The sequence below is a fragment of the Suricata suricatta genome, chromosome 17 (genome assembly GCF_006229205.1).
Source record: "Suricata suricatta isolate VVHF042 chromosome 17, meerkat_22Aug2017_6uvM2_HiC, whole genome shotgun sequence".
Classification (NCBI taxonomy): domain Eukaryota; kingdom Metazoa; phylum Chordata; class Mammalia; order Carnivora; family Herpestidae; genus Suricata; species Suricata suricatta.
The window spans coordinates 18668014-18692626 of NC_043716.1; the positions used below are offsets into that span (position 1 = coordinate 18668014).

The window sequence follows — 24613 nt, forward strand, 5'->3', positions numbered from 1 at the left end:
GACCTCAAAATGCTTAAAATATTGTAGTGACTACATAAAATTATTTGGGGTTACTTTTTTAATAGTTTAGAATATAAATAATTTCCTTTCAAAAGGAAAAAAATAGCTCCTGCCAGTAAAGACCATCCCTGATTAAGGGTGCTGGTTAAGGAGATTGTTCCTGTAATCATCACATTAGGATGAGAACAAAAAGTGTCTTAAGTACTATAAGTAAAATGCTTTGAGACCTTTAATGTTTAGTTATTTTCACAAGAGAGATTATTTCACCTTTTATAAGCAGGTATTTGCATTAAATATAAAAGTATGTATTTTCAGCTGTTAAAGAATCATTGAATACAGACCTACAAACAAGAAAAGAAAAGGATACTTCAAACGAAAATCGACAAAAATTAAGAATATTTTATCAGGTAAACATCTGGCCCTTCTTTTTTAAGTAATCATGAAATGCCTTTGTTTTATATGTCATCTGAATTATTTTGACCTATTTAAATGAAAAGAATGTCTAATTTGATTTTCTTTTTAAATTGTTTTAACTATTTTTAAGGGAATGTTGAAACAAAATATCTTGAGATGTTTAAGTTGGAGATTTGCTGTTTTTTGTTTTTTGTTAAAGTTCCTTTATAACAACAATACAAGACAACAAACTGAAGCAAGAGATGACCTACATTGCCCATGGTGTACTCTGAATTGCCGTAAACTTTATAGTTTACTCAAGCATCTTAAACTCTGCCATAGCAGATTTATCTTCAATTATGTTGTAAGTAACTTTTTTTTAATATTTGTTTATTTTCAAGAGAGAGGGTGAGCAAGCGAGGGGCAGAGAGAGAGGAGACAGAAGATCAGAAATGCTGGCTCAAACTCACAAACCGCGAGATTATGACCTGAGTTACAGACACCTAATTGGCTGAGCCACCCCCCCTTTTTTTAAATGTTTATTTAATTTTTGAGAGAAAGAGTGTGAACAGGGGAGGGGCAGAAAGAGGAGACACAGAATCCAAAGCAGGCTCCAGGCACTAAGCCTCACGTAGGGCTCGAACTCAAAGACTGCGAGATTGTGACCTGAGCTGAAGTTGGTTGCTTAACCAACTGAACCACTCAGGCACCTCAATCTGATTTCCAAAAATTGTGCTTTTTTTTTTTTGGAGTACAGTTACCCTGTTGAGCACCAAGTCATATATAGAATTGTTAAATCACTGTTTTGTACACCTGAAACGTATGTAACACTATGTTAATTATACTGAAATTAAAAAATAATTCAATAAATTTTGCTTCTGAACAAAATACCGAAATCTTTGCATTTGATGGATTTCTTAATGCACGAATTAGTTACTCAGTTTATATATTTGCATATCGTACCTATATTGGTGCACATAATCCTCACACCAGCTCCTTGAATTAAGTGATGATTTCTTTATTCTTGCTCAAACAAGAAATAATTTGTACAAAATTACCAAGCCAATAAATGTCACAGCCAGGATTTTCTGGCAAATCTTCTTGACTCCACGTCTTCTGACTTCCCTTTCACCATGCTGGTGTGTGTGGTTTATTCTAGTTTTCAGAACATTAAGAACCCAATAGTACTTTGTAAAATAAATTGGCATGATAGGTATTCGGGGTAGGGATAATTAATATTTCCTTATTATAAGCGTCTTGCCATTTTTGTTACAGTATCATCCAAAAGGTGCTAGAATAGATGTTTCTATCAACGAGTGTTATGATGGCTCCTATGCAGGAAATCCTCAGGATATTCATCGCCAGCCTGGATTTGCTTTTAGCCGAAATGGACCAGTAAAGAGAACACCTATTACACACATTCTTGTGTGCAGGTAGGTAAAAAGGTCATACAACAAAAGTTTATTCTCTGACTTTTATTGATGATGGTGGAGGAACAAAGGAGAGCCAGACAATGCTACTATTTAGGTGGGAGTCATTATTTCAGTTTGTTAGCTAAGTCTCTGGGGCGGTATACTACTTTATAGCCCTCCCCAGCTCCGACAGTGATTTTACTTCCTCCTTAGAACTTTTTCCCATGTTTTAAATGTAAATATCACTGCTACAGTGGTTGAAGAATTAAAGAATTCTCCCAGTGGAAGTTAACTGTGTGCATACCTAGATAGGAACCAAGGAACGTACTCTATTTGAGAGATGTGAAATAGAAAGAATCCCTGTCATTCAGTGTTAACATCAACATCTCTTTCCATTAGACCAAAACGAACAAAAGCAAGCATGTCTGAATTTCTTGAGTCTGAAGATGGAGAAGTGGAACAGCAGCGAACGTACAGTAGTGGACACAACCGTCTGTATTTCCATAGTGATACTTGTTTACCTCTCCGTCCACAAGAAATGGAAGTAGACAGTGAAGATGAAAAGGATCCTGAATGGCTAAGAGAAAAAACCATTACAGTAAGTATTAACTACCCATGAGTTTAGAATCATGTATGATGGATTTATGTTAAAACTATTAATAATTCATAATTATTATGAATTAAAAGCTTGACAATGTAAAGGAGCTCTTTCTAAATGAAGGAATTTGGGAATCCACAATCTTTTTATGATTTCTTATTAAATTTTTTTTATGTTTTTGAGAGAGACAGAGCATGAGTGGGGGAGGGGCAGGGAGAGAGAGGAAGACACAGAATCTGAAGCTGGCACCTGGTATGAGCTGTCACCACAGAGCCCAATGCAGGACGCAGACTTGTGAACTGCAAGATCATGACCTGAGCCGAAGTTAGACACTTAACCAACTGAGCCACCCAGGCGCCCCCAGAGGCTTTTTTGAAAGATTTTATTTTAGAGAGGACGCATGAGTGGGGTAGAAGGGCAGAGAGAGAGAGAGAGAGAGAGAGAGAGAGAATGAGAGAGAGAGAGAATATCTTAAGCAAGCTCCATGCTCAGCGCGGAGCCTGACATGGGGCTTCATCCCACAACCCTGGGATCATGACCTGAGCCAAAGTCAAGAGCCTGGAGCCTGCTTCAGATTCTGGGTCTCCCTCTCTCTCTGCCCCCGCGCCCCCCCCCCCCTCCGCCATGCTCTTGTCTCTGTTTCTCAAAAATAAATAAACGTTAACAAATTTAAAAATAAATTAAAAATTTAAAAATAAAAATTAAGTGGTTACTAACTAAAGGAACTACAGATTTTCTTATGATTTTGTATTGTGCTTTTAATTTTTGTTAATATGTAACTGCATCATAATTTAGAGTTTCCCTTTTAAAATTACTACTTAAAATAAAAGTTGTTTGATGTTGCCATTTTGCTGTGTAAGTTGTGGTATTAGTTAAAGTTCAGTTTTTGACATTCTCACAACTTTTTCTTAGAAATACCACTTCTGTTTATTCTGCACTTAATAGGTATTTTTTTCTTTCTTTTTTTTAGCAAATTGAGGAATTTTCTGATGTTAATGAAGGAGAGAAGGAGGTGATGAAACTATGGAATCTCCATGTCATGAAACATGGGTAGGGTATTTCTAAATTTAAATGTTCCATTTCCTTTATGCTCTTCCTACTGCTTCATATTCCATAAATCTGTGTTTGAATCTTACTCAAAATTCTGTTAGCTTAGACATAATGTGTCCTGATCTTATTTTAATCCAAACTATGATAACTACATAAGGAAAAATGGTTTTCTGTAAGGAAACTGTTCCCTCTAACAGCATATTGTATTTTTAATGTCTTTTTAATGACACAATTTTCATTTCTATTATTGCCTAGGATTAAAAAGTTAACATGTCCTGTGCTACATGTCTGGAAATCCAAAAAGTTACTTATCACAGTTATTACCACAATTTTAAAAATTGCTTAATTATGAAGAATAAAATACAAGTAGCTTTTCTGATTTCTTACTACCATTTCATAGAAGTCAGGGTAGAACAGTATTTAACTTCATGTGCCTTTATGGCTAAAAGTGTGTTCCACAGCATTACTTTTCCTGCAACTCTGCCTCCTTCCTTGTGGCAACTAGTTGCCTGCCAATACACATATTTTCTCCTCTGACTCTATTATTAGATCCTCATTTAAGGCTTTCTTCTATAGCACAAGCAGCCAAGGTTTTTTCATTTGTAATGAAACAAATGGGAAGGAGCACTTTTGTTTCTTTGCTCTCCTGGGGAGTGGAGAGGAATTGGTGCAGAAGCTCTGTCTAGCCCAGATGTCTTGGGTACATGAGCCATAGCCTTTTTTTATATACGGCCTTGAGCTAAGAATAGTCTTCACATTTTAGTGGGTTGAAAAAAATTAAGAGGAAGACAACAGATCGCATATGGCTTGCAAAGCCTAAAATGTTTCTCTGTCCCTTCATAGAAAATGTTTGCATGGTCTAGTCATTAAAACTCCGTTATGAGTAAAGTATATACGTGGAGGCTTAGTGTCGATTTTTCTTTTGTCCTGGTAGGCCGGTTTCAAGATAGAATTTTAGTCGTGTTACTCTGTTGAGCTTCATTTTCATTCCATGATCTAAATCTGCCAGCGTAACAACTATTGGGTTTCATGATTTACTAACATGAAGTGACAGGTAGTTAGGTAAACTTTGGATTTCAAAATATCTGCAGGCGGACTTTACAGACCTTGTTGGACTCTCAGTTTCAGTGGTAACTGAGCAGCCATTCTCCTGTTTGGTTTAATTATATTTTTTAAAATTTTATTCATCATAGGTGCACCCTACTTGTTCTCTACCAACACAGCAACACTGTACCGCATTTGTTGTGACATCTTCAAAAAAAATTTTTTTTTAATACTTCTTTCTTTTTGAGAGAGAGACCGAGACAGAGTTTGAGCAGGGAAGGGGCAGAGAGAGAGAGAGAGGGAGAGAGGGAGGGAAACACAGAATCCAAAGCAGCCTGTAGGCTCTGAGCTGTCAGCACAGAGCCCGACACAGGGCTTGAACCCACGAACCGCAAGATCATAACCTGATCTAAGTCAGACTCTCTGAGCTCAACCCACTGAGCCACTCAGGCACCCTTCAAATCTTTTTTTAATGTGGCTTTTTTTCCTGTTGTATTGAGAAATAGTTGACATAAATCACTTTATAAGATATACCATATGATGGTTTGATTTACGAATATTGTGAAGTGATTATCACGATAGATTCAGCTAAAATCCCTGTTCTCATACAGATATAATAAAAAGAATAGAGAAAAAAGTTTTTCCTTGTGTTGAGAACAACTCTTAGTATTCTTTTGACAACTTTCCTATATATCACACAGCAGTATTAGCTATTGTCATCATGTGCGTTATATCCCTAGTACTTACTTATCTTATAACTGAAGGTTTGTAGGTTCTAAATACCTTCCTCCAATCTTCCCTTTCCCCCTGCCTTCTGCCTTCTGCACCTATAAGTTTGATCTGTTTTTTAATGAGTTTTGTTCTTGTTAATTTTTTTTTTTTTTTTTAAGTAATCTCTACACCCAGAATGAGGCTCAAATGCATGGTCTTGAGATCAAGAGTTGTATGCTCTACTAACAGAGCCAGCCAGACGGCCCTGTTTTTTAAGATTCCACATATAAATGAGAGCATACAGAATTTTCCCTTCTGACTTCTTTTACTTAGCAGAATGTTTACAAGATCCACCCATATTGTTACAGGTGTGACATCTTTGTTTCCTTAAAGGTTTTCCATGAACTGAAAATGCAGAGAAATGCTGCTTCTGAAATAGGAAAGTGTGTCAGGGTCAAGGGAAGAACAAAGGGGCAGTTAGTTTGTACGTAGACTGTTGACGCGTGCTGGCAAGAGAAGATGCTTTATATACTCTTAATACTGCTCTGTACAGTTTCGTTAGGACAAACAGAAATGATCTCTGTTCAAGCTCTGGTTAAATTAACTCTCTAAATTTTTAAAGTGGTAAGCCCATTCAGGTCACTACGGTGACCTGACAGTAGTTTTTGCTGTAGTTTTCCTGTAGATTTACTACTTGTTAAATCATCACTTACTGGACTATCATCATACTTAACGTTGCATTTGACAAAAATGCTTTATATTACTATTGATGTTTCTGTTATTTTTATTAAATAGGTTTATTGCTGACAATCAAATGAATCATGCCTGTATGCTGTTTGTAGAAAACTATGGACAGAAAATAATTAAGAAGAATTTATGTCGAAACTTCATGCTTCATCTAGTCAGCATGCATGACTTTAACCTTATTAGCATAATGTCAATAGATAAAGCTGTTACCAAGCTCCGTGAAATGCAGCAAAAATTAGAAAAAGGAGAATCTGCTTTCCCTGCAAATGAAGAAATCACTGACGAACAAAATGGGACAGCAAATGGATTTAGTGAAATTAACTCAAAAGAGAAAGCTTTGGAAGCAGATGGTGTCTCAGGGGTTTCAAAACAGAGTAAAAAACAAAAACTCTGAAAAGAAAAGGCCTAACCCCATGTTATGGACAAACATTGAAATTGTCATTCTAGGGAATTCAGCCTCTAGGAAGAGTTTTGTTTTTGTTTGTAATCATAGGTTTCCAACAGGCACTGTTAGATGAAGTAAATGATTTCAACAAGGGTATTTGTATCAGGGTTCTATTTCACTTCATTATGCAGCATTACATGTATATCAGTTTTATTGATGTCATTAAAACACTCTCTAGTTTGAGCATGAAAAGCAATATTTCAAAGAAAGTATTTTTCAACAATTGTCTTAGGAAATATATTGAATTGATAATCTAGAAATTATTTCCTACATTTAAATTACAATGTTTTTTTGCATTTGTGACTGGCTGTTTTTCTACTTTGTAATTGTGAAACTTTTCCTTGGGGAGGGAAAATTGGAGTGTGATTCCCTTTTTTAAGAATTGGAGATTTCTTGAAATTATGTTGCATTATTAGTTGCAATCAAACCTTGATCCTTGATTTTGAAGTCATTTATCAATTTGGAAGAGATACTACAATGAGATATTTTACCTGTTTATTTTACAATTTTAAAATAGCACTTCTTCATCTTATGCCTGTTTGAGGAAACATTAATTTTTCACATTGTTGACAGTGAAATGTCATATTGGCTTACAAGGTTACTGACCATTTGTTTCTATGTGGATAATTTTACTGCATTGCTCACCCAGTATATTCTTTTAAACTTGAACGTTTGCTGTTGTTGTTGTTGTTTTTCCCCCAACATGGTAATCACATTGAAAATTCAGCTGTCCACATCTTTTCATTATAAACTAAGGGAAGAATGATTTGGGATTTTTAAGATGCCACTTTCAAGAAAGGAAATATTCTATAAAAATGAACCAGAAGATGTTGTAACTTGTTTTTTTCTTTGCAAGGATGTCTTTGTAATGTATTTCATGACTAGAATATCCAATACAGATAAGCTGACTTGAACTTTGTGAGCAGTTTTGCCCTGTGAGATATGTGTTTTATGCACATATTTGCAGTTGGATTTTCTCCAACAGAAAGTGGTTTCACTACTGGCACATTAACAAGCACCAATAGATTTTTATTCCAACTCCAAGCACTGTGGTTGAGTAACATCACCTCAATTTTTTATTATCCTTACAGATAATTGCATTTTCATATTCTTTATTTATAAAGGATCAATGCTGCTGTAAATACAGGTATTTTTAATTTTTTAATTTCATTCCACCACCATCAGATGCAGTTCCCTATTTTGTCTAATGAAGGGATATATAAGCTTTCTAATGGTGTCTTCAGAAATTTATAAAATGTAAATACTGATTGGATTGGTCTTTTAAGATGTGTTTAACTGTGAGGCTATTTAACTAATAGTGTGGATGTGATTTGTCATCCAGTATTAAGTTCTTAGTCATTGATTTTTGTGTTAAAAAATAGGAAAAGAGGGAAACTGCAGCTTTCATTACAGACTCCTTGATTGGCAAGCTCTCCACATGATGAGTTACAGTCAACTCTGATCACGCCTCTGGATAGTGAAACTCGAGCTTTTCTCTCGAGCTTTAATTTGCTAAAGCTGTGCACATATGTAAAAAATAGATTATTTTAGGGGAGACGTAGGTGTAGAATTATTGCTTATGTCATTTCTTAAGCAGTGATGCTCTTAATGCTTAAAAGAAGGCTAGCATTGTTTGCACAAAAGTTGGTGATTCCCTCCCCCAAATAGTAATGAAATTACTTCTGTTGAGTAAACTTTTTATGTCATCTTATAATAAAAGCTGAAAAAATCCCTTTGTTTCTATTTATAAAAAAATGCTTTTCTATATGTACCCTTGATAAGAGATTTTGAAGAAATCATGTAAGATGATAAAGCATTTGAATGGTACAGTAGATGTAAAAAAAAATTCAGTTTAAAAGAACGTTTGTTTTTACATTAAATGTTTATTTGAAATCAAATGATTTTGTACATAAAGTTCAATAATATAAAATCTGTATTCTGTTTTGGTTTTGGTTTTGATTATTATGCATTGTTAATGTGTACACTAAACTATTCTTTTGGCTAGGATAGTAAGGGTCCGGATAAAGTACACCCACTGGTCAGAGCTAGTAAGAAATTAAGGGGGGAAAATGCAAAATCCTGTTTTCAGTTCTAATAGCATCCGTTGCAACTTGTATGTTGTTTGTGGTAGTTATGGTAATAGTTTTAAAACATTTTTAAATTTATAGTTCAGAGTAATGTCAATGTTAGTTAACCTAATAGCTATCCATCTCTGGTTGTGGATTTTTTCTTTCTTTTTAAGGAAAAATAATTTACCTTGGCCTCCAAAAAGCTCATAGAGTGGGATACGAATGAGAACCATAAAGTAAAATGAGGGGCACCTGGGTCACTCAGTCAGTTAAGTGTCTGACTCTTGACTTTGGCCCAGGTCAGGATACTGTGGTTTGTGAGATCGAGCCCTGCTTGGGGCTCTGCATTGACAGTGCGGAGGCTGCCTGGGATTCTGTCTCTGCCCCTCCCCTGCTTGCTCTCAAAAGAAGTTAAATAAACTTTAAAATCTTTCATGTAATAGACCACGTTCTGTGAGGTTAGTAGTTGAAGTTACCTCTCCAGAGGAATGCGCAGTTGAGCCGCAGGAAGAACCAGTCACCAGGAGGCTATCGGAATAGCCCAGGGGAGACGCACAACAGCCACGGCGGTCCACCCTGAAGGAGATGGCAGAGAGGCCCGCCCTCTGCGGCTGCGGGACGAAGGGGTGAGGAGGCCCAGCTGGCGCTTCAGAAAGGAAGCCACGGCCCCCAGTGCAGGAGATGAGTACGATGCCACCCGCAGGGAGTGAAGTGCTGGGAGACGCTTTTCATGTGCTGAGTGCAGGGGGAATGGGTTAAAGAGGCTTATCACGAAGCGTGTGTGGAAAATACCAAGACAGGCAAAGTCAAGGATTTTGGGGAGAGTGGATGGGAGGGTTAAGCATGAATGCAGACTCAGAAGACACAGAAGCTAAAGATAAAAGTTACCAGAAAAAGGAAAGAATGAGCGCATGAACACGGGGATTCACCTTGCTATGGAAGGAAGTTGGCTAATACAGTCATTAGAAAGTGGCTTCACTACGGGCACATTAACAAGCACTCAACATCTCCAGTGGAAAAATAAGTTGGTACAAGTCTAGAGAGAGCAATCTAGTACGTTCTGTTAAAGTCACAATGCATTTAGCTTTTGCCCTAATAATTGCATCTTTAGGGAGTTAATGAGACCATGTGTAAGATGACAAATTGTTACTACTGTTGAAAACAGGTTGGATGGCATCAGGGAACTGGTTAAATTCTACAATCCATAGGTGGAGTACTATGCAGCAATTAAAAAGGGTCGAGGGTTTTTTTACATGTGTGCGAACCAATGTGGAACAAATGTGACCATAAAAGGCACCGAACAGTTTCTAGCTTCAAATTTTAAAAACAAAGAATGTGCCCATATTTGGTTATAGAATATGCCTAAAGAATACGTAGAAACTGGCTCTCAGGGAAGATACCTGGAGAAAAGATGAGGCGGCTTTTCATGGTGCCGTTTTCCAAACAGCTCAATTTGCTACATATTTTTTATTTTATAGTTCTATATTTGGTTTATTTCCTGTTTATCTTTGAGAGATCACTGGTGGGGTAGGGGCAGAGAACGCAAGAGCGAGAGAGAGAGGGAGACAGAATCTGAAGCAGGCTCCGACTCTGAGCGGTCAGCACAGAGCCCGAGGCGGGGCTCAAACCCACAAACCAGGAGGTCATGACCTGAGCTGAAGTCAGACACTTAACCAACAGAGCCAGCAAGGGGCCCAAGTTCTTATGCATCTTTTAAAGTGTTTTAATCAGATAAATGCAAATCAAAACTACAATGAGATACCACCTCACAACCATTAGGATGGCTAGTATCTTAGACAAAATAAATGGTGAGGGTGGAGAAAAAGGGAACTCTTGTGCACTGTTAGTAGGAATATAAATTGGTTCACAACAATATAGGATTCCTTAACATACTAAACACAGGACCACCATATGATCCAGCAATCCCAGGGTCATATATCTCCGGGTACATAACCAAAGGAATTGAAAACAGGACCTCAAAGAAATCTGCACTCTCATGTTCATGGTCTCATTGTTCACAACAACCAAGATAAGGAAACAACCGGAGTCCGTCACGGGGAAGCTGTGTGGCATACATACACACAGTGGAATATTCAGCCATGAGAAAGAAGAAAATCTTGCCATTTGTGACAAACTGGATGAATCTTGAGGGCATATGACTAAGTGAAATAACTCAGAAAAACAAGGACTGTAGATCAAAACAAATACTGGAGAGAAAACGAAAATCCCAAGCAGGCTCCACATTGTCACCACAGAGCCTGACACAGGACTCAATCCCATGACCCTGAGATCATGATCTGAACGGAAGTCAAGAGTCAGAAGCTAAAGGACTGAGCTACCCAGATGCCTCTCTACAGGTCTTGTATTTAATAATCTTTAAAAAGTTAAGTCCAGAAAATAGAAAAGGTCATGCAAGAACAGTGATGTTCTCACGGGGAAAAAGGCAGAATGGGTAAGCGTCTAGCACAACACTCAGAGCACAGTAAATTTCTAGGAATTAAAAATACTGCCACTGTCAAAACGAGTTTCTAAAAACGCCAATTGGGGGCACCTAGGTGTCTCAATTGGTTGAGTGTCCAACTCTTGATTTTGGCTCAGGTCATGATCTCAGGGTCATGAGATTGGGCCCTGTATCAGGCTCTGTGTTCAGCATGGAGCCTGCTCGGGATTCTCTCCCTCCCAACCCTCTCCCCTGTTCGTGCTCTAAAATTAAAATTCAGATTCAATTTGTATTTTTATGAAATATTAGTATGCCACTGCTAGAAGGGTAGAAATGTGTGGGGTTCTATTAATGACACCGAGGACCATATTGACGGAGAGATCTTATGAATGGTTCCTGGTTGCTGTCAGAATAAAAATCACACTCTTCCTGCCCTGGCTTCATTGATGCTTCCAGTCTTACCTCAGGTCTGCGGTCTCCCCTCCCAGCAGGCGCAGCACCGGGACATGGCGGAAGCTAAGCACGCGCCATGCACTCCAATTCCTGGAGTATCTTGGGTTGCTCTGTACTACTTCCTACGAGGGTAAGGTTGATTTTATGCAGGGCTAAACATTCACTAAGTACCTTCTTAGACAAGCGGAAGATAGTTACTTAAATGTCATCGGGATGAATCACTTTATAAAACTGGTTTTTAGAAAACAGGGCTGATACCTCCTGGACTGTTGTGTTTTATCTATCTTCTCCCATTTAAAAAAAAATAGTTACTTCGAGAGACAGAGAAAGCATGAGCAGGGGTGGGGCAGAGAGGGGGAGGGAGAAAGAATCTGTGCTGAGCGAGGAGCCCGATGTGGGGCTTGAGCCCAGAGCCATGAGATCATGACCTGCGCCGAAACCAAGAGTCAGAGGCTTAACTGAGTCATCCAGGCGTCCCAAGAGACGCTTTTATGAGAGATTAGTTGTATTTTGCTGAATACAGCTGAATACAGCTTTTGCCTTTTAAAAAGAAAAGTACTAGTCTTCATTTAAAAGTACGTCTCAGACGCCCAGATACCAGGCCGTGTAGGGTGCTAGGGACCCCCCACAGGTGTGCACCTCGCAGACCAGTAAGACGCATTTTTCACATTTCTGACTTTTTGTTTTGTCTGGTTAGAAGACTTGCAAACAGTCAAGCCTGAAAGACATTACTGCAATTTTCACTTTATAAAAGGACAGTACAAAAAGAGCAAGAGGAAAGGGGCGTGATTTCAGAATAAAGGATAGTCTTTTCGGTAGAATTCATTTAGATTTGCAACAGAATCCTTGTGGGGAAGGACTTTGTTATTTTGGAGCAGTTACTCCCAAATCTGCCCTCAAAACAGAACCATTCTGTTTCTTAACACACACACACACACACAGGTGCGCAACAAAAAGCCTGATCTCCACTGATACCAATCACAGCAGAATTTTTGTTAGATTAAACGAGGTTTTTTTACATTTATTTTTGAGAGACAGAGTGAGACAGAGCATAAGTTGGGGAGGTGGAGAGAGAAAAGGAGAATCGGAAGCAGGCTCCAGGCTCCGAGCTGTCAGCACAGAGCCCGACGCGGGGCTCGAACCCACGAACCGTGAGATCTGACCTGAGCTGGAGTTGGACGCTCAACTGACCGAGCCCCGGGCGCCTCCAACCTAGAATTCTTAACCAGTCACCACCAATCAACAAGAAGAAAAAAGAAGGAATTTCCACATCTCTATTTCTCAAAACATCTTGCCTCCTGGAAGGGGAGGAAGCACGTCACTGAAATAACGGACTGATCTGAGGAAGGAGCCATGGGAAGTGGGGACCCCGAAGGGCGGCACTGGACGTGAGCTGAGCAGACGCCACACCCCGGCGGGGAGTTCTGTGCGTGTGGCTGCCTGAGCCAGGCTGGGACACACCCACGTGAGTGTGTGTGTGTCGGTAACAGTGGTCACGGGAGCTTGCTGTTACCAATAATTTAATACATCTCACTTCTTGACCCTGGACTAATCCTTCACATGATAACAGAGGCCCTCCGGTGCTCCCTACAGGGAAATCTCTCAGAGCTGCATTTGCTTTTTCTTCTATTTTCATGTTTTGATATTAAAATCTATTACAGAGCTTCAGAATTTCTGCTTCTCCGAGAACACGGAGTAGCATGTTTTCCCTATTCCTCCTGCTAAGCACAACTAAAAGTCCTGGGAAAAAAAATTTTAAACAAAACAACAAAAAAACCTAAGAAGACTCTGAAAGATGGCCGACTGGCTAGGCATCTCAGAACCCAAGGATCAACACAGCGGTGAGTTCCTTGGAGTTTCTCCTATCTCGTGTATCCCAGAGCTGGGACCGAGGAAGCCGGCAACCAGGAAACGCCAATAAGCAAAGACAAAAAAAGCCCCAACAGAAGGCTGCTCTCTCCAGCCAGAGGACCACAAAAGGGGCAGCCTCGTAAGACAAAACCCTTTAGCCAACCACGGCTCCCTCCCAGCCAGACACCGTGGCACAGGGTTGAATAGTGGCCCATAAAGCAATATGCCCACATTTGGAACTTAGATCACGGCTCATTTGGAAAAAGAGTATTTGTAGATACTAGTAAGTTAAGGATCTTGAGGTAAGATCATCGTGGATTATTTGGATGGGTCCTAAGCCAAGACAAGTGTCCTTGTAAGAAAGAGAAGGTGGTAGTGAGAAGACAGAGGCAGAGACTGGAGTTAGGCAGGGGCAAAGGAGGGGGTGTCTGAAGCTACCAGAAGCTGGCAGAGGTAAGGAACGGGCCCCTGTAGACCCTCTGGAGGGCGCACAGTGCCAGCATCGTGATTTCAGACTTCTGGCCTCCAAAACTGTGAGAATAAATTCCTACTTAAGCCACTAAGACCAGAAATTTGTTAGGGAAGCCCCAATAAACTAACATAACTACAGAAAAGACTGCTTCCTTATCCTGCCCAGGCTGGCAAAGGCCAAGTGGGGAGCCTCGATGTCTACATTCATGAGGCTGTAATGAGGTCCCCCAACTCCTCTGCCGAGATGGTGTCAGAGAAGACCAAATAGGGAGGCAAAACTTTCACCCCACGGGGCAGCAGTGAAGCCACTCACTTCCCACGGTGAGAGAGGAGCCCAGACCTCCACTCCCACCACCAAGATACCTCTCCCCTTCTCTAAAATGGAGTCTTGAGAATCCTAGTCAGGTCGGACTTGTGCCTCTGCGCAGGGTAACGTGCCCCCACCCTGCAATGTCAGCGGGGATCACAGGAGGACCCCCAGACCCATGCAGCCAATAACAAGGGTGTCAACAGGGTCTCATCTCCTCTTGGCTGTCAACAGGGGCCAAGGGGAAGCTACTGTTCTATCTCTACATGGCAGTAATGAGGCAGTGCCCCCCCCCCACTTCTCCTCCTGGAGTGGTATCAAAAAGCTAGTTGAAAGAGATCCAAAGTCTCATATCATAACACAAAATGCCCACCTGTCAATGGAAAATCATGTGTCCCATCAAGAACCAGAGAGATCTCAATAGACAGACAAAAGATGCCAACACCAGGCTGACAAAGCTATTTGAGTTATCTGACAAAGATTTAGAGTTCTCCAGAAAAAACAGAACCAATGTACCATTTTAGAAGCCTAGAGGTTCCAGGATCTGCCACCTCCAAGCTGGGAACCCAGGGAAGCCGGTGATGCAGTTCGTAGGCCTGGGAGCCAGTGGGGTGGATTCCATCCAGACAGGAAGGCCCTAGAGCCAGGAGCACTGAGGGCAGGAGGTCCACGGCCTAGCTCAACAGGCAGAGCGCAAATTCTACTTTCCTCCGCCGTTTTGTTCTATTTAAGCCATCAACAGATTGGATGAGGCCCACCGCCACGCGCTTTACTCAAGTCCATCAATTCAAATGCTAATCTTTCCCAGAAACACCCTCACAGAACACCCAGAATAACGTTTTAATTAGCTATCTGAACATCCCTTGGCCCAGTCGAACTGACACGAACGAATAGCCATCACCAAAGCCAGGATTAAAATGTCTCAACAAGCAGTTACGAACGCACTTGAACCACATGAGACAATGAACAGCCTCGGTGAAGAATATAAGAAGTCTGCATGGAAACAGAAGACTGTGACTATAACCCAAATGGATGCTTTCGAGCTGAAATTACAATAACCAAAATAAATAACAGAGAGCTCAGCAGAGGGCCACACACGCGGAATGAGTGTGACGGAAGACAGACCAGGGGACGGGAAGTACAGCACAGGAATCACCTCGTCTGAAGAACAGAGAGAAAGCCAACTTCAAACAACTAAGCAAAACCTCAGGAATCAGGGGGGACACACAAAAGACGTAACATTTGTGTCCCTGGAGTCCTAGAAGGAAAGGAAAGAGAGGACAGGGCTGAAAAAAGTACTTGAAATAATGGCTAAAACCTTTCCAAATTTGGCAAGAGACATAAACGTAACAATTCAAGAAGCTGAGGAACCCACACAGGAGAACCCCAAAGAATCCCAGGCAAAGGCACATGATAATTACACTTCTAAAAGAATGCCAAAAGTAAGTTTTTGAAATGGGGAGAAAATGGTAACAGAGGGATACTTGGAACATCACGAAGGAAGACAACACAGTAAGCAGAAATACAAATAACAGACACCTCTCCGGAGTTTCTGAAATATCTTTTATTGTGAGGCCAACATTGCCTGATGTTCTAAGTGTTTAGAGACAAAATATTTGAGAAAGTAATTACTGTGCACGGGGGGAGGATAAAGAGATGTAAGGATTATCACTTAAACGGATAAAATGATGACATGAATACACTGGGAAGTTTTATAAGCCCCCCCTATCCGAAAGGGGAGCGTGGCTGTGAATCTTTTCGTAAGCGGGCGCCTGGGTGGCTCAGTCGGTTAAGCATCCAACTTCGGCTCAGGTCACGGTCTCACAGGTCATGAGTTTGAGCTCCACGCGGGCTCACTGCTGTCAGCACAGAGCCTGCTTGGGATCTTCTGTGCCCCTCTGGCTCTCTGCCCCTCCCCCCCGGTTCTCTCTCTTCCTCTAACAGCTTAACAAAACTTTTCATAAGCTGAACTGGCATAAAGCGAACAATATTCTCTCTCTAAAAGTTCACATTATGCCACATCACTTTACAAGAAGACCTACATCAGTATCTGTTTGCACCAATGCAAAGAAATCTAAGGAGGATTTTTGCTTCTTTGAAAAAAGCCATTCCCATATTGATGTAGGTGTACCCACATATGTATCTGTAGAAACACACACATATAACATGCATGTGTAATATATATCTATACATTTATCAATGTATATACATGTATATACATATGTATATATCAATTATGTTATAAACATTTTTAATATCTAAAACAATTACTGAAGAAGCTACAGAGTGAGACACTCAAAAGCACTATAGATAAGTCAAAATGGAATTCCAAAATATGGTCAAGCAACCTACAAAAATGCAGAAAACAGAAAACCAGAGAGAACAGAAAACAAAAAAGAAAATTGGCAAACATTTAAATCCTAACGTATCAATAATAACAACTAAATATAAACGGTGTATACAGACCAAAAGCAACTCAGAGACTGACAGAGTCAATTAACGACAACAAACTATGAGTCAGCGATATGCGATCTACAAGAAACTAACTCCAAATATATTTACAGGAAAGCTGAAAGCTCAGGATGGAAAATATATATTGTGTGAACATTAAGCAGAGGAAGGCATGAGTGGCTGGATTAATATCAGATAAAGTAGACTCTGAAGGAAAGAAAGTTACCAGAGACAGAGAGAGACATTCTGCTAACATGTTCAGTCCACCAAAAAGATACAGCAATCCTAAGTGTGTATTCCTAAGACAAGAGAGTTACAAAAGATGTGAGCTGAAAACTGACAGAACTACAAGTAGAAACAAACCCACAATTACAGTTGGAGACTTCAACACGCCCTTCTCAAGAACTGATAGAGCAACTAGACAGAAAATCAGCAGAGATAGAGAACTCTACAAGATCAAAGAGTAGAATACACAGTCTCTTTTAAGTGCCCATAGAACATATACCAAAATTGACCAGATGCTGAGATATAACTCAACAAATATAAAAGAATGGAATTCATATAGACTGCTCTTCAAACATAATATAATCAAACTAGAAGTCAATAATAGAAAGATCAGAAAATCTCCCAACACTCAGAAACTAAATAACACATTTTTAGGAAATCCATGTGTTAAAGAGGAAATCAGCGGGGGGGAAGGAGAGGCTGAGTTCAGCAATTTTGCAGGCTACAAGATAAACTACAGAGATACATTCTATATCTTAGGAATGAACATGTGAAAACCAAAATTAAAAATATGATACCATTTACAGCCACTAAAACAAAACATACCACTTAGGAGTCAATGCAACAAAACTCACAGAGCCTGTATGCTGGAAACACAAAATGCAGTAAAAGAAATCAAAGACCTAAACAGATGGAGAGACATACAGTGTTCATGGATTGGAGGAATCAACACAGCAAGGATGTCGACTCTTCCCAAATTGATACACAGGTTTAACACATGCCTATAGAAGTCTCAGCAAGATTTTTTGTATTTTTTGTAGATATAAACAACATATTCTAAAATCTACATGGGAGGGCAAAGAAATTGGAATACCTAAATTAACTTTTACCTTTTTTTTTTTTAAAGTAATCTCTACACCCAACGTGGGGCTCGAACTCAGAACCCCGAGATCAAGAATTGGATGCTCTACCAACTGAGCCAGCTAGGCACCCCACTAAAACAATTTTTAAAGTATGAATAAAAGAGAAGTCGGCCTACCCAATTTTAAAACGTTATACAGCTATAGGACTCAGGTACTGACCGAGGGACAGGCCCACAGGGCAGGGGGACAGACGGTGCCTGGAAAGAGGCTCACACAAACCAGTCCGACTGCTTCTGGACGAAGAGGCAACGGCAGTTCAGGGGAGGAAAGACAGACTTTGCTACAAGTGACGCTGTAGCAACTGGTCATGTGTATGAACAAACATGTTCCTAGGTGAAACTTAACCCGATAAAAACTAAAATCAAAATGGATCACAAACATAAATGTAACAGGTTAAGTTCTAAAACTTTTAGGAAAAACAAAGTAGAAACTCCTTGGGGTCCAGGGCTAGGCAGAATTCTCAGACTGGAGAGCAAAAGCACAATCATAAAAGGAAAGATTAAGAAATTCGATTTCAGGGGCGCCTGGGTGGCTCAGTCGGTTGAGCGGCCGGCTTCGGCTCAGGTCATGATCTCACAGTTCGTGGGTTCGAGCCCCGTGTCGGGCTCTGTGCTGACGGCTAGCTCAGAGCCTGGAGCCTGCTTCGGATTCTGTGTCTCCCTCTCTCTCTGACCCTCCCCTGCTCGCGCTGTCTCTCTCTGTCTCTCAAAAATAAATAAAAGACATAAAAAAAAAATTAAAAGAAAAAAAAGAAATTCGATTTCATCAACAGGAGAAACTTTTACTCCGGAAAAGGGCCTGGAATGAGGATGCAGAGACCAGCCAGAGACCAGGCACTCACAGACCACACGGCCAGCACGGCACCAGCATCTAGAACATTCGGAGATAATACGCTGCTCCACCAACGGCCATCATTGATCCCATGGCGGATTCTTATCCACAGCTGAGGCTTTCTCCGAGGCGTCCGCTTTTCCCAGGAGCACAATGGTTACAAGCAGGGGCTCCGGACCTAATAGGGTCTGGACTAGAATCCCGACGGGGCTAGTTACTAGCCTTCACCTTAGACAAATTAGTTCACATCTCTTGAGCCTAGGTGTTTTCGTCTCTAAGGTAGAATAACAGTACTAACAGTATATTAAATGTCACGTGGATTAAATGAGATAATATATTTTGAAAATTCAGCATTGTGCCTGGCATGTAGTAGGGGCTCATAAACATCATATTCTTATTATTGTTTTAATTATCTTTGCCCAAACTCTCTCGTCCCTCCAAGCATACAGATTTGGAATACTAGGCTCCTTTATCTGTTTAAACAGAATGAACTGGCTTTTAACAAAATCTTACGTTATGTTTACAGTTCAAGGAAAAAGAAAAAAAAAGCAGGGGCGCCTGGCCAGCTCTGTTGGTGGAGTGTGAGCCCCACACTGGGTACAGAGATTACTTAAAATCTTTTTGTAAAACTCTTATTTTTATTATTTTTTAAAGTTTATTTATTTATTTTGAGAGGGCAGTAGGGAAAAGAGAGGGGGGAGAGAGAATCTGAGGCAGGTTCCACACCATCAGCACAGAGCCCGATATGGGGCTTGAACTCACAAACGATGAGGTCATGGCTGGACCTGAGACTAAGAGTCAGATGCTCAACTGACTGAGCCACCCAGGTGCCCCCAAAAATAAAATCTTAAAAAAAAAAAAATCAGGGCGCCTGGGTGGCTCAGTCAGTTAAGCACCCAACTTCAGCCCAGGTCATGATCTCACTGTTTGTGGGTTCGAGCCCCACATCAGGCTCTGTGGTGACAGCTCAGAGCCTGAAGCCTGTTTCAGATTCTGTGTCTTCCTCTCTCTCTGCCCCTCCCCCACTCATGCTCTGTTTCTCTCTGTATCAATAATAAACATAAAAAAATTTTTTTTAAATCAATATTTAAAGTAGCTTCAGAGTTCATAATATTACAACCCACGCCTATCTAGAATTAAGTTAGGTTTTAGTCATTTTTGTGAAAAGGCAGATTCTCTAAGTATAAATGTAAAATGTCACTCTCCTGCAGAGGGTAAGAAATAATGAGGTTCAATAAGGAACTGATGAATGAAGGAAATGAGATGAAAATAATCCGTCCACATCCATTCAATACAGCTTTTTTTAAAAAATTTTTTTAATGTTTTATTTATTTTTAATACAGAGAGAGACAGAGCATGAGAGCGGGAGGGGCAGAGAGAGAAGGAGACACAGAACTGGAAGCAGGCTCCAGGCTCTGAGCTAGCTGTCAGCACAGAGCCCGACGCGGGGCTCGAACCCATGAACGTGAGATCTGACCTGAGCCGAAGCCGGAGGCTTAACCAACTGAGCCACCCAGGCGCCCCCATTCAATCCAGCTTTTACTGGACACATGTCACATGTCAGGCACTATCTTGGGATCGAAGATAAAGTCTAAGTAACCTGACACAGTTACAATAGTATTTGCATTAAAATGAACGGAGACACAAGAAATCCTTTCCTCCCTCTACTTAAAAGTAAAGATTAAAATTGGATTCGTCACATCTCACAGAAGAAAAAAATACACGCATTTAACTTTGAGGTTTTTATTTTGTTTCAGACAGTTCGACGAGACAGCTACACTGCAGCGCATCTTAACAGTCACTGACCGGGTGAAAGCAACTTACTCAGATATAAAAAGGCAAGGGGGAAGGTCATGATTGTCCAACAGGGAATTTGAGTCCCCAAATAAATTATCTTACAAAAATATCAAACTTGCTTTCCCACATTACTACTGTTAAAAATGAAGGAAAAAAATTCACATTAAAAAAAAAATCTGTAGGCTGGTGTAGCAAGTTAAGCTAATCATCTTCACATAAAGTAAGCCCTTCAAATAAATATTTTAAACAAATGGACGTTTTCCAAAAAATAGGTCAAGTATTTAGCCTATATCTGTTTGGTCCACTAGAAGACCGTTTCTAAAACTGATATTAAACTGGACTGTAGCTCACACCCTATGAGCAGTGACACGTACATCACTGGGCTGGATGTGCACGTGTGCACATGACAGAAATGTCAGTGGCTACTGCTATACGTACTACCTTCGTATGTAGTTTTACCCTGTAAAAATCCTCTAACTACCATGAACTGAACTGCAAGGGAAGTAAAAAAGCAAATACTTTGCCTATTGTAGACATGTGCTCGGTAATTTAGAAACAACACAAAACTTATCACGCATTTGGGACTTCAAGATCACTGAGCATGAGATAAAATTCAATACTGCTTACAAATCCCTGACTATGGAGCATATTCAACACTCGAGGGAGAGGGCACATGCGAACGCCTGTTGCAGGACTGGCCTCCAGCTGGTCTATTCCTGTTGTCTTCTCCTAACGTCTTACACGGCCTTGGATCCTTAAAAGATAAAGATTTAGTACAACAAGTTACGCTAGGGTGTTCTGTTCTGATAACCAACTTTTAAAGAGGGACCGGAGAAGGGCAGATAGGGCTTTCTGTGTCTCCTTCCACTTTTGATTTTTATCGTGATGTGGATCTTCTAATGAACACTATGCTAAAAGTAAAACTGACTGCACTGCGGCTTTGTCCACAATAGTCAAATCTCTTCTTGCTAAAATATTCCAAATAAATCCAGCAAACAATTTCCATTTTCAATGGCTTAACTGAGAGATGAATCTAACAATTTTTTTTAAACCAAGTTCAACTAAACTGAGCTGAGGACAGCTACATTTAAAACCCTGCAAACCAAAGCCAACCATCCAAAAATCTAGAATACCAACACTTTCCATCCAGGATAGCAAAACGAGCATCCAAAATAAAGAGAACCACAAGACTGATCCAGTAACCAATCAAAAACCACTTCTCTGTTATTCGAGCTGATAGTTACTCGAAGCTTGAAGTTTCCTCCTTCGTTATTATTGGTGGATCCCAGAGTCACAGCTTCGACGTCAAATGTGACAGTGGACCCAGAAGTAACTGCTGGCAACTGATTAGTCATTTCTTTTCCATTTACAAAAACTGCACCTAAAATGTTAAGGTAAAGAGTCATTTACACGTGAGCAACAATGAAGAACTGAAACATATTCTAGATTACTGGCGACACAGCTAATTTCCTAACTTAGATCCAGAAAACGTTCTGGAAAGCCAACTGGTCAAAGAGAACGCATCTCCGTATGTTAATTAACTGCCATCCTCAATGCAGGAGAAAAAGTTAAAGCTTTAATCACATTTTAGAGTTCTGGTCCAGGGTTCTACTCTTTTAGAACAGAGACTGAGTTTCCCATGTGGATGGCATCAAAAGAAACGAGTCCATTACAAGATTACATCCTGTGAAATAGGAAGACTGTTGCACATGAAATAAAGAATCTTGTTCTACCTAGTGCGTGACCCATACCAGGAAATAGTAACACATCTTGAGTGGGGATTTTAAAAGTGTGATTACGGTACAGTGAGGGGCCAAAGAACCCCACAGAGAGCAAACAAATTACGTACACACTCCTCGGTTCATCGATCTGTGTTGCATTTAGATGACCTATGCACACAGAACCCAGAAGTAGACTCCTCGGTACAAATCCCAACTCGGTCACCTCTAAGCGATGGGAGTCGAAGCTGGCCACTTAACCTCTCCGTGGCTCGGTTTTCATCATGTATAAAATGGGTATAATACTACTCCCCACTTCAATAAGTTGTTAAAAGGATTAAATAATTTATGATTTATAAAGGGAATAGAACAATGCTCGGTATGCCATATAGCTGTCATGAAGATATGTCAGAGACTTGAACGTTCTCATCTGCTACAAATGTGTGATGCGGGAAGAGATTCATTATCTCACTACTGTGACTCAGGTACCTGAAAGCGAACGGGAGTCACGGGTCTTACCGTTTGTACTAATGCACACTGCTTGGTCACGCTGCAGGGAGTCATACCCATTCTGTTTTTCTGCACACACTCCTATACTGTCTCTTCTGTCTGGCTGGCCCACAGTCTCAACTCTGTGAATGAGGTAGAAAGTCATTAGTCTTTTTTTTTTAAAACATGACGTCTAACTGTTACTAAGGTTAAAAAGAACAATCCCCTCATAACTGCTAACAACAATTCCGCACTTCCTACATTCCAGGCACTATTCTAAAAACACTATCACTATCTGCCAATCATCTCACTGAATTCACATAACAACCCATGAGGTGGGGGCTATTATTACCATACCTATTTCATTTTATATGCGAGAAAAGACCAGATTAAAAAGAGGCTGAAGAGTCGGAACCTGACCGCCTGGCGGAGCGCTGACCCATGACGGGGCAAGTCGGCACCAAGGCTGCAGAGTCAAGGTCAACTACTTACAGCTAGGACAATGGATTTCCATTTCACGTGCTGGCTCCGGACATACAGAGAGCCTGTCATACCTGCCATTGTAGCAAATGTGATGGTCACTGCCATCACCTAAACCGTGAACGTGAGAGTCTATGCAATGGTTTGATTACTGTTTATCAAGTTTTTAAAACCTTTGAAAATCAGACATTCTCGTCTTTAAAAAATGGATAATATAGTTATGAACATACTTTGCTTGGAGAACTTCGCGTGTGGAAAGCTGAAGCATTTCTTCTTGTGTGTTAGTCTCAAAACACATCACGATGCACTCCAGAAATAGGAGACTTAAATGTAAAGTCAGTCTGTATCTCTACCACCAGACGCACCTTTCCCTCCATTCCAGAAAGCCAGACTTTGCAAGGACAGAAAAGAAAGATTAGCAAGGAACAGAACGGAGCTGTACCAAGGGAAGAGGTGATGATTTCTACCCACTATGGCGTCAGAATGTCTTGTGCTGCAAAGGGGTGAACGTGCAGGATCAGAATGAATACGCGGGCGGGTTCTGAGGTCACTGCACTTGTGAGCCAGCAGGCTTAAAGAGGACAGCGATGGCACCATTAGGGCAGAATGGGGAGTCCGCTTTCTCATTCTACCACAGAAACATGGCTTTAACAATGATGCACAGAACAAAACCCCTTTCTGAGCTCTCTGGAACCCAGCTACGGAGGGGCAGTGCCCCCAGAAGAGCACAACGCTGAGAACACCTACACTGAAACGGGTAAGAAGAGAAATTTCACTCGCCCAAGTCGGGCCCTGTTCCAGGCTCCCACAGCTCAGTGCTGTGTAAGAACTGAGCACTGAGAACACCCGGCTTCTGGGTTTTCCTCTGGGGCAAGGAGAGGGAGAGAGGGAGAGAGGGTGGGAGGGAGAGAGGGAGAGAGAGAGCGGAGTGGAGCATGAATCTAGCTCTTGGGGAGGTTGCCTGAAGGACTGATTTCTGTGGTGCCCCATTCAGAGCACTGACAAGTGAGCACAGTACGGCTGCCCAATTACTGCAAAGAGAAAAGAAACGGGAGGCGTGCGACGGGGAGAGGTTCGTGACTTGAGGCTCGTCTCCCTCGTGAGGAAGGGAGAGGAGGCGGGGGTGCTTCCGCGCCAGCTCTTCGCGGGGGCTGCTCAAGGGACCGGCATCTGCCTCGCGTGACGTGGGCACGGACGGGGGGCTGGCAGGCTCCGGATGCCTGGCGGCTACCGAGGACAAGAGAGAGGAGGGCGGCCTGCTGGTGTCACATCACCGAACAGGCCTCGGCACCAACAGGCACCCGAGGGAACAAGAGATTGTGAGCTCCGGAAACACCTCCACCACTCAAGTCCAGGAAAGTCACGTTCTCTCACAAAAGGTCTCAGAGGCCCCCAGAGTCTCTAGCTGGGTGTGTGCGAGGGTCACCTCCTACAAGAAAGCAGGTCCTAGGAACGGTGAGAGGTGGCTGCTTTCGCATATGTATAGATCCCGACACAAAATTAGAGCACATATAAAGAAGCTGGGAAAAAAGACTCAAACAAAAAACAAAAATTGATCTCAAAAAAATTATACAGACAATTCAAAACAACCATCACAGAGATGCTCTACAAGCCCAAGAAAGTAAGACATGAACAAACTGAGAATACCAACAAAGAGATGAAAAATGTTAAAAAATAACCACACAGGTATTTTTGGAGCTGAAGAATA

General features: G+C 41.0%; 2 protein-coding genes across 2 annotated transcripts in view; one reads left to right on the forward strand and one right to left on the reverse strand.

Moving 5' to 3' along the window:
• The window catches only part of SUZ12 (SUZ12 polycomb repressive complex 2 subunit), a 45544-nt gene extending 37201 nt beyond the window's left edge, over positions 1-8343 (forward strand). Inside the window, exons 12-17 of the mRNA XM_029926991.1 lie at positions 316-407; positions 614-757; positions 1669-1826; positions 2205-2403; positions 3374-3453; positions 6004-8343. Coding sequence (XP_029782851.1) covers positions 316-407; positions 614-757; positions 1669-1826; positions 2205-2403; positions 3374-3453; positions 6004-6349 — 1019 coding nt within the window. The 3' untranslated portion in view covers positions 6350-8343. The remainder of the gene's footprint in view (positions 1-315; positions 408-613; positions 758-1668; positions 1827-2204; positions 2404-3373; positions 3454-6003) is intronic.
• Positions 8344-20878: 12535 nt separating this feature from the next.
• CRLF3 (cytokine receptor like factor 3) overlaps positions 20879-24613 on the reverse strand; it is a 41392-nt gene continuing 37657 nt past the window's right edge. Inside the window, exons 7-8 of the mRNA XM_029927851.1 lie at positions 22456-22568; positions 20879-21599 (exon numbers count right to left, since the gene is read on the reverse strand). Coding sequence (XP_029783711.1) covers positions 21343-21599; positions 22456-22568 — 370 coding nt within the window. The 3' untranslated portion in view covers positions 20879-21342. The remainder of the gene's footprint in view (positions 21600-22455; positions 22569-24613) is intronic.